A 9,864-nucleotide genomic window follows, 5' to 3' on the forward strand; every position below is an offset into this window, starting at 1 on the left:
CTCCCAGCAGGCCTCAGTCGGGCCACGAGGCGCAAGAAGCAGCCACGTACGTTGCAGAGCCCCCCCATCCCGCCTTCAGGTACAAGCTCTCCCTCCTTCCCCCCCATAGCTAGCAATCCAAAACAGTCCAGTGGCACCTTTAAGACCAAGTTTTATTCAGGCACAAGCTCTCCCTCCTCTGCGAGGACAGATTTGCACATCCCCCCCCCACCCAATAGCTAGCAATCCAAAACAGTCCAGTGGAGCCTGAGCAGTGGGTGTTGCCTTCTGACACACTTCCGGTGATGTCAGGGGGTGTGGCATATGTAAATAAGTTATGCTAATGAGATATGCTAATAAGCTCCTGCACCTCTTTTTCCACAAAATGACCCCTGATGATGATGAAGAAGTTTTTTATACCCTGCTTTTCTCAACCTTAAGGAATCTCAAAGAAAGAGTCCAGAAATGAGCAGTAACTCACAGAAGCTCATCCCCTGCCACAAATTCCGTTAGTCGTTAAGGTGCCACTGGACTCTTACTCTTTTCTAATGCTACAGACAGACTAACATGACTACCCAGCTTGAAGGAGCCCCAAAGCAGCTTACAATCGCCTTCCCTTGCTCTCTGCATGACAGGCACCTTGGGAGGTAGGTGAGGGCTGAGAGAGTCCTGAGGGAACTCTGACTGGCCCAAGGTCACCCATCAGGCTTCATATGGAGAAGGAGTGGGGAATCAGATCTTTACAGATCAGAGTCCGCCACACTTAACCTCTACACCCCAGCTGGCTCTCTATGAAGGGGTAACCAGCTCTCACTTATCAACTTTTCTAAAAAATAAATAAATGTTGCTCTCCGGCAACTGAATATCAATAATTTCAGTTACTGATATCACTAATTTCAATTATCACACTCCTATGAACTATCTCTGCTTTCTATATACAGCAAGGCTTCCAGGCCCCTGCCAGGGGCGGAGAGTCCTTCACCATGGCTCCCCTATCTAACTTCCGCTTGGGAGAGGAAGAAAAGAAAAAAAAGGCTGTCAGGCTGACAGTGTGACATCACTTCCAGGGAATACCAGGTTTTCCCAGGAGTGATGTCATACCATAGCTGATGGCTGCCCCCCCCCATCTTCCCCTGCCCTGTTTCTTCCTGGTTCACCATCCGCCCAGTGGTTTGAAAGCTTCGGTGAGTAGATAAAATGGGTACCACTCCTTAAAGAGGGTGGGCACACTAAACCCCCCGGTGGGGGAGGTGTTAGCCGGCGAACGGAATGTCCAGCTCGTAAGATCGGAAGCCTAGAAAGATCTCTTCGGCACCAAGAAGCCTGTAATGGGCCGTTCCGGCCAGGCGGTGGCAGTGTGGCGTTGTGACTCGAAGCAATCCTGGAGAAAGGTGACGTCATCAAGCCAAGCCGAGGAAATATGCCATCTGGAACATGTCTAGTCTACAGCTGAAACAAAATCCCTGTCGGCTGCGAACGTGTGCAATTTAAAAGATTTATATGTGTTGTCCTCCCTTACCCCTATGAATCATTGTTAGTCCCTTGTGAAATGTGTAACTGTAAATCGCTCAGAGCCAGCAGCTCTGCAGGATTGAGCGATTAATAAATTGAAAGATTATAACAATAATAATAATTATTATTTGTCAACCCTAACCCTAATATGGAGCCAGCAAGGTGTCCTGGTTAATGTGCTGGATTAGCTGACCCACCCTCACTCTGCCATGAAAACATGTTAGCTGACTTTGAGCCAGTCGGTCTCAGCCTAAGCTACCCCTCACAGAGTTGTTGTGAGCATAAAATGGAGGAGATAAAAATAATACCGTAAGCCACTTTGGATCCCCAGTCCCTGGTTCAAATCCCCACTCAGCCATGCGAGTCACAGGGTGACCTTGAGATAGATACTCTCTCAGCCACACCTACTTCACAAGACAGTTGTAAAGCTCAAACAGAGGAGGGATGAGATAACTGAAGGAAGGGAGAGATATTTATTTATTTATTTATTTGCTTTATTTAGATCCCATCTTTCTCCCCAACGGGGACCCAAAGCAGCTTACATTGTTCTCCCCTTCTCCGTTTTTATCCTCACAACAACCCTGTGAGGTAGGTGAGGCTGAGAGTTTGTGACTGGCCCAACGCCAGGTCACCGAGCAAGCTTCCATGGCAGAGTGAGGATTCGAACCTGTGTTTCCCAGATCCTGACCTGGAAAGCCCCTGACCTGGATGGCCCAGGCTGGACCAATCTGGTCAGATCTCAGAAGCGAAGCAAGGTCAGCCCTGGTCAGTATTTGGATGGGAGACTGTCAAGGAATATCACGGTCTCTACACAGAGACAGGCAATGGTGAACCACGTCTGTTAGTGTATTGCCTCAAAAACCTGCTGAGGGGTTGCCATAAGTCAGTTGAAACTTGACAGCAAAAAAAAAAAGTCCAACATTTTTCCGTAATACAGAGAGGACACCAAATGGATCCATCCATTTTGCTAAGATTTCACTGTATTACTGTTGACAGGCACTTCTCTAACAGTTTCCTTCCTCTCATTCCCCTTTCTTTTTCTCTCCCAGCTTTCGTTCGACGGGCCAGGCAAACAGCATAAAAACAGAGTGAAGTAGCCGCTTACTTTCCCTGAGGTAACTGAGGTGAGACAGCAGGACTTCCGTGTTGTAGAGAGAGGTGGCCCGGAGGAAATCGTCCTTATTCATTTTGCACAGCTCCTTGCCATCCATGTTCTGGAAAAGATTGGTGTCAATCTCCATCAAACCGTATTCTTTTATGGCCCACTCCAGCCACTGGTGGACATGTTCCTGGGTCCATAATGTGGGATCTAGTGGGAGAGAATAGAAGAATGTTGAATTTTTTTGCTTCAGGACAAAAAAAGTAGAAGTTTTTTAAAATTTTTAATTTAATTAGTCTTTTCCACTACTCATTCCATAGCTATTTGTTCCACTATTTATTCCATAGCTGCCCAAGTTTTCCAAATATGTAGGCTTCAGAGAACTCCCGAGCCACCTTGTTTTGAAAGAGATAAAGCAGGATAGAAATGTTTTAAATAAATAACACAAAGAAAATTCCAAAGGTGAGGGGCGGCCCCTGACGGTAAAGGTAAAGGTTCCCTTGCTTGAAAGCCAGTCAAATCCGACTCTAAGGTTGCGGTGCTCATATCCGTTTCAAAGCCGAAGAGCCAGCGCTGTCCGAAGACATTTCCGTGGTCATGTGGCCGGCATGACTAAACACCAAGGCACACGGAATGCTGTTACCTTCCCACTGAAGTGGTACCTATTTATCTACTTGCAATGTCTTGCTTTCGAACTGCTAGGTTGGCAGGAGCTGGAACTAGAGACGGGAGCTCACTCTGTCATGCGGCACACTCGGGTCTCAAACTGCTGAACTACCGAGCTTCCACAGCCTGCAGTTCAGCGTCTTAACCACTTGAGCCACCGCAGCTCTCAAGAGATGGTATCTCTTTGCAAATGCTTAAACGCTTGGCATGATCCTGATCTCTTAAAAGGGCATGCTAAGATATAGAGGCTGAAGCAGCCAAAGGGGTATGTTGGCCAAAGGTGGTTTAGATCAAGATGGGTCAATCAGTCAATCAATTTTATTTTACAGTCAATGACCAGCATACACAAAGGTTTACATAAAATCAAACAATCAAATTTCGTAACTTTAAAAAATTTCACTCAGGCATTTCCCGATCATTATACACCTGTGCACAAAATTTAGCCACTATTCTGGTTGTTTCATGGTTCATATCGGACAGAAGATAATCAAGTCTAATTTTGTTTGATCTGCCGGGGAAATTTCCGATCAGCAGCTCAATAAGTTTCAACTGGATTTCTTTGTGCCTAGGGCAATTAAAGAAAATATGTTCCATTGAATCAATTTCCTTTAGAGCAAGATGGGTAGCCGTGTTAGTCTGTCTGTAGCAGTAGAAAAGAGCAAGAGTCCAGAGCCACCTTAAAGTCGAACAAAATGTGTGGCAGGGGAGGAGCTTTTGTAAGGCACTGCTCACTTCTTCAGGTCGGCATCTGAAGAAGTGAGCAGTGATTCACAAAAGCTCATACCCTGCCACATATTTTGTTCGTCTTTAAAGTGCTATTGGACTCTTGCTCTTTTCTAAAGGTAGTTTAGGTCGGGCTTTTAGACGATTCCTGAAATTGCACCCAATCAATTACCTGCCATGTTGTGTGGAAAGGGGAGAATGGCTATGGCTCACTGGTAGACCACAGTGCTTGGCACGCAGAAGGACCCAGGTTCAATCCCCAGAAGCTAGTTAAAGGATCTCAGCTAAATGGACTGGAAAAGGCTATTCTTGGCCTAAGACTCCAGAGAGTAGTTATCAGCCAAAGCAGATGGTAACTGTCTACCTTGATACAAGGCCGCTTAATATGGTCAAGGAAGGAAGGATAATTTCCCGCATTTCCATGCTCCTGTCCTCGACCACCAGGTCCTGTGCAGTGTGCATTTGATTTGCAAAGACCGCAGGGACAGGGAAAGCAATTCACCCAAGGACAAATTGTGGCAGAGTCAGGAGTGAACAAGATGGGCTTGGCTGTCCCCTGTCAATGGATTACAGTAGCCTGGTGACAGTGCCCTATTCCCTGTCCATTCTCTCCCCTTCCATTTTCAGGTTTCTGTGAGACGAGCAGTTCCAGCAATCTGGCCCGTGACAAATTTGGTACAGATGGTTATTAAAACTTTTTTTGGGAGGGCTGTTTACGACTGTGCTCCAGAAAGTTGTAAATTCTATTCAATGACCTCTCCTCGGTCAGACAACTTTGCTTTGTACATCTGACTCATAGTTCCAGACCGTACTGACAAAAACAAACTTTCTACTCCCACTTGCCCAGCCCCTTTTTGCAACACTGGCCCTGCAGAATCAACACCGAGGGCGGAAGACAGGGCCCTGGACTCTGGCCACAACTTTCTCTTACCGCCCCAACTGTCAAACCAAGATCCAGCTTTAGGGTTTCTATTGTGAATGGTGATGTTAAGGACAACACCAATCCCCACCACCACCGCCCAGATGTTTTCTGCACTGAAGCAGGAGAGAAAGAAATGCACCCTGATAGGGTTCCCAGCTCTGGGTTGGGAAATAACTGGAGATTTTGGAGGCGGAGCCTCTGGAGGGCAGGGCTTGGAGAGGGGAGGGTCTTCAGCAATGTTCCCTCTAAGCTGAGTTAGTGTGAGCTAGCTCACAGTTTTTTAGCCTCCGGCTCACACATTTTTGTCTTAGCTCAGGAAGGATGGCTCCAGAGCAAACTAATTTATGTAGTAGCCAAATCTCTTGCTCACAGCTATAATGCCAGTAGCTCACAAAGTAGAATTTTTGCTCACAAGACTCCACAGTTTAGAGGGAACATCTCCAGCAGGGTAAACCACCACCATAGAGTCCACCAAAGCAGCCATTTCCTTCAGGGGAACTGGAGATCAGATGTAATAGCAGGACATCTCTCCACGCCCCACCTGCAGGCTGGAAACCTTACTGATTGAGGTACTGTGGCAGGCAGGTTCACACACATGACACAGTCTGGGTATATGGTTGCCAACCTCCAGGTGGTGGCTGGAGATCTTCTGAGATTACAACAGATGTCCCAGTCGACAGAGATCAATTCATCTGGAGAAAAAGGCTGCTTTGGAAGCCAGACTTGTGGCATTATACCCCACTGACATCCCTCCTCTCCCCAAACCTCACCTCCCTCAGGTCCCCCCCCCCAAAAAAAAATCTCCCAGTATTTCCCAACCCAGATCTGGGACCCCTAGTCTGGGGTCCTGTCCGGTGACCTGCATAATGGTCACATGTATGTTGTGCTGATTAGGATTCTGATTTACAGCATGTGTGGAGAAGGATTTTAGTCTTCCCTCACACCCACACCACTCTCCTGACCCTAAACTAGGGTTTCCACTCCCCAGAAGAAGAGGAGATTGGATTTATACCCCGCTGCTCACTCAGAGCACCTTACAATCTCCTTCTCTTTCTCTCCCCACAACAGACACCCTGTGAGGTACGAGGAGCCGTGAGAGCTCTTTTGAGAACTGCTCATGAGAGAACAGCTCTGAAACAACTTGTAAGTGACCCAAGGTTACAGCAGCTGCATGGGGAGGAGTGGGGAATCAAACCTGGCTCTCCTTCTCCCAGATTAGAGTCCGCACACTTAACCACTACACCAAACTGGCTCTCAGGTGGCAACTGGAGGTCTCCTGCTATTACAATTGATCTCCAGAAAATGGCTTGTTTGGAGGGTAGACTCTATGGCAATATAATCAGCTGAAGTCCCTCCCCTCCCCAAGTCCCGCCCTCCCCAGGCTCCACCCCCAGGTATTTTGCACCCGAGAGCCGGCAACCCTACCTGAAACATTAGGCTGGTCTGATCCAGCAGGCTCTATTTATGTTCTTATATTTCTGCTCATATTATTACAGCCTAGCTGGTGATGTGTGATGGTTAGAGTGTCAGACTGGGGCCTGGGAGGCCCAGGTTCAAATCCCTGCTCTGCCATGAAAGCTCACTGGGTGACCTCAGGCCAGTCACACACTCTCAGCCTAACCCACCTCACAGGGTGGTTGTCAGGATAAAATGGAGGAAAGGAGAATGATGTTGTGAGCTGTTCTGGATCCCCACTGGGAAGAAAAGTGGGATATAAAGATCAAAATGAGAGCCAGTTTGGTTTATGGTTAAGTGTGCGGACTCTAATCTGGGAGAACCGGGTTTGATTCCCCACTCCTCCACTTGCACCTGTAGCTGCTCCCAGCACATTCTTCTCATGACTCTTATCTAAAAATGCAATTCACCCTATCAAAAACACACGTACATGAAACATTATCAACGGCTAACTTTCATCTCACTCACATGCTCCACCAGCATCTGCCCTCTGAATAACTGTTGCCGTTTGAGTAATTCTACTTCCTTCGCCAAGTTCTTTCTCATTGCAAAACCGAGATTCTTGGTACGGGATGAGGAAACCGGGTGTGGGTATGGGTGCGGAATCAGTATGGGCAAAGAGACCATCATAGTAGGAACATCATCTGACCGCAGGCAGCGGTGTTCAATCGGCTTTCAAACATGAGGACTAGACACTTGTTTTAGAGCTCTTGCTTGTTAGGAAGCAACAGCAGGCTCTGTATCAGATCTTAACCATCTTATTTAGTTATTTTTAAATCCTCCTCTTTGTTATCCTCCTCTTCCTCCAAGAAGCTTTGTTATCTTTGCTGCACGTGCACGTGCACAGAAGTCCACATTTTTAAGATATAAGCTCAGTTTGGTAGGAGCGCTCAAGGCTCTCTTCTAGTGATACACCGTAAGTAGGGATACCAGCCTCCAGGAGGGACACGGGAATCCCGTGGAATTACAGCTGATTGCCAGACTACAGAGATCAATTCCCCTGGAGAAAATGGATGCTTTGGAGGCTGGACCCTGTGGCAGTGTACCCCTTTCAAACATGAGGACTAGACACTTGTTTTAGAGCTCTTGCTTGTTAGGAAGCAACAGCAGGCTCTGTATCAGATCTTAACCATGCTATTTAGTTATTTTTTTTTAATCCTCCTCTTTGTTAACCTCCTCTTCCTCCAAGAAGCTTTGTTATCTTTGCTGCACGTGCACAACACTGATGTGTCAAGCAGAAGTCCACATTTTAAAAATATAAGCTCAGTTTGGTAGGAGCTCTCAAGGCTCTCTTCTAGCAATACACTGTAAGTAGGGATGACAGCCTCCAGGAGGGACACGGGAATCCCGTGGAATTTCAGCTGATTGCCAGACTACAGAGATCAATTCCCCTGGAGAAAATGGATGCTTTGGAGGCTGGACCCTGTGGCAGTGTACCCCACTGAGGTCCCTGTCCTCCACAGGCTCCATCTCCAAATCTCCAGGAGTTCCCCAACCTGGAGCAGGCAACCCTCCCCCTCCCCCCACCTCTGCCGATGGCCAGGGGGGACCCGTCAACCTTAAACCTGTGAGGAAAGAGGCTGTGATTCAGAAGCAGAGAAGGTGTGTTGGCAGAATGGGGCTTAACATGTCTCATTTTCTCTTTTCCGTGCAAGCTATGGGGGTAGGGAAGCAGTTTGGACCAGAGTACTAGAAAGCCTCTCCAAAATCTTATATTTCAAGTCTTCCCCACCCCAAAAGATCTGGCTCATTTCTTATCTGTGGCTTTTATCATTCTAACTTCAAAGAGCAAGCAAGAGCCCAGGACTGACAAAAGGTGGTGTTCCTTCTCAAAATGCTTATGGGAAGGCCACCACAAGACATTGCGAGGGTCACATAATTTGTTTAAGATGGCTTTAAAATTATTTCCTGTCTATGTATGGCAATCAGTCGTAACAGCTAAGGGGAACCTCCATGTAGAGAGGTAACATATTATAAATATCAGCTACCTGGGTTAAAACAATAGGGTATGGCCATCACCATTATACCCTTCAATATGGTCCCAATGGCATCTGGGTGGCCAGTTTTGAAAACAGAACAGAACACCAGGTGGACCTTCGTCATATAAATGTTCATCCAGCAAGGTGGTTCTTATGTTGTTATCTCCAGGATTTAAAATATGCCTGAATTCATTAACATGTCCAAAAGGGAAGATTCAATCACAAGCATTTCTTCACACTATGGATTATCTGCTCATAGTAAACCCTGTAGCATTCTGCCACCAGTATGTTTCCTTTATGAGAGAAAGATGCCATTAGCTCTATTCAGACATAACAAGCTACAGTTGGTCAGTACAGGAATAAACTTTGAAAATCCTCAGGCTTATGTGTTTCCCCTTCCTTCAGTTATGAGTGTTTATGTGCTATCAAGCTGCTTTTGATTAATGACTTCCAAAATGTCCTATCATTAACAGCCTTGCTCAGGTCTTGCAAACTGAAAGCTCTCTTTATTGACTCGATGCACCACACATTGGGTCTTCCTCGCTTCCTAGTGCCTTCAACTTTCCTTAGCTTTATTGTCTTTTCTGGTGACTTCCCTCATCCCCAGTGCATAATTTTAGGACTTCCGGTTTGCGACAGATCACAATTGGTTATGATATCCAAACGGGACAGAACAACCACCTCTAGTTGTTCTCTTGCCTACAAGCCAGATTGTAAAACAAGATTAATCACTGGCTTGAAGTCATGGTTTTTAAGTAAGACAACAGAATGTTTTTCCATTCCATCCAGTTTCGTTCTGAGACCAAATTTCATACAGTTAGCACACTTGACTGAAATTGGCATCAAAACCAGTGACACCCTACCTGCTGGGACAATGACTCTCCTTTCATTGGTTGTCATGTTGGGGGGAGGAGGACCGTTCTTTTCATCCATGTAGGTGCCATAATTCAAGGGGTTGGACTCTGTCCCCGCAGCAACCAACTTGTTGCATTTGCTAACGCTGCAGTCCACCGGAGATTCCCTGCAATAAAAACATTGAAATCTGATCAACAATTCTATCTTCTGCTTTGGTTTAGACATGATAGTTCTCCCCCAAGTTACAACCTATAGAACATATCAATGAACTTCTGGTACATGACAACCACAGGTGTTCTGTCCATCTGCAGTATTGTGGCAGAAATAGGACTCTAATTAACAACATATTTATGGCTTCATACGGACAATAAAACCCTGCTATTAAGATGTTTATTAACAATAAAACCCTGCTGTTAAGATGTTCACCCTGACCTGGATGGCCCAGGTTACCCCAATCTTGGCAGATCTCGGAAGCTCAGCAGAGTCGCCTGTGGTTAGTATTTGGATGGAAGACCACCAAGGAAGTCCAGGATCACTATGAAGAGGCAGGCACTGTCAAACCACCTCTAAAGGTCTCTTACCTTGAAAATCCCACAAGGTTGCCATAAGTCAGCTGTGACTTGATGGCACAATAATAACAATAGCAGCAATGATCATCATCATCATCATATGTT

The 9,864-nt window shown here is 46.4% G+C and overlaps 1 protein-coding gene across 1 annotated transcript in view; it reads right to left on the bottom strand.

The window, feature by feature from the left end:
• The window catches only part of FLI1 (Fli-1 proto-oncogene, ETS transcription factor), a 54,363-nt gene extending 44,868 nt beyond the window's left edge, over positions 1-9,495 (bottom strand). The window contains exons 1-3 of the mRNA XM_015409509.1: positions 9,440-9,495; positions 9,199-9,356; positions 2,597-2,800 (exon numbers count right to left, since the gene is read on the bottom strand). Of these exons, the coding sequence (XP_015264995.1) occupies positions 2,597-2,800; positions 9,199-9,356; positions 9,440-9,495 (418 nt within the window). The remainder of the gene's footprint in view (positions 1-2,596; positions 2,801-9,198; positions 9,357-9,439) is intronic.
• Positions 9,496-9,864: the final 369 nt, after the last annotated feature.

The sequence above is a fragment of the Gekko japonicus genome, unplaced genomic scaffold (assembly GCF_001447785.1).
Source record: "Gekko japonicus isolate JY-2015 unplaced genomic scaffold, Gekko_japonicus_V1.1 scaffold1019, whole genome shotgun sequence".
Lineage (NCBI taxonomy): Eukaryota > Metazoa > Chordata > Lepidosauria > Squamata > Gekkonidae > Gekko > Gekko japonicus.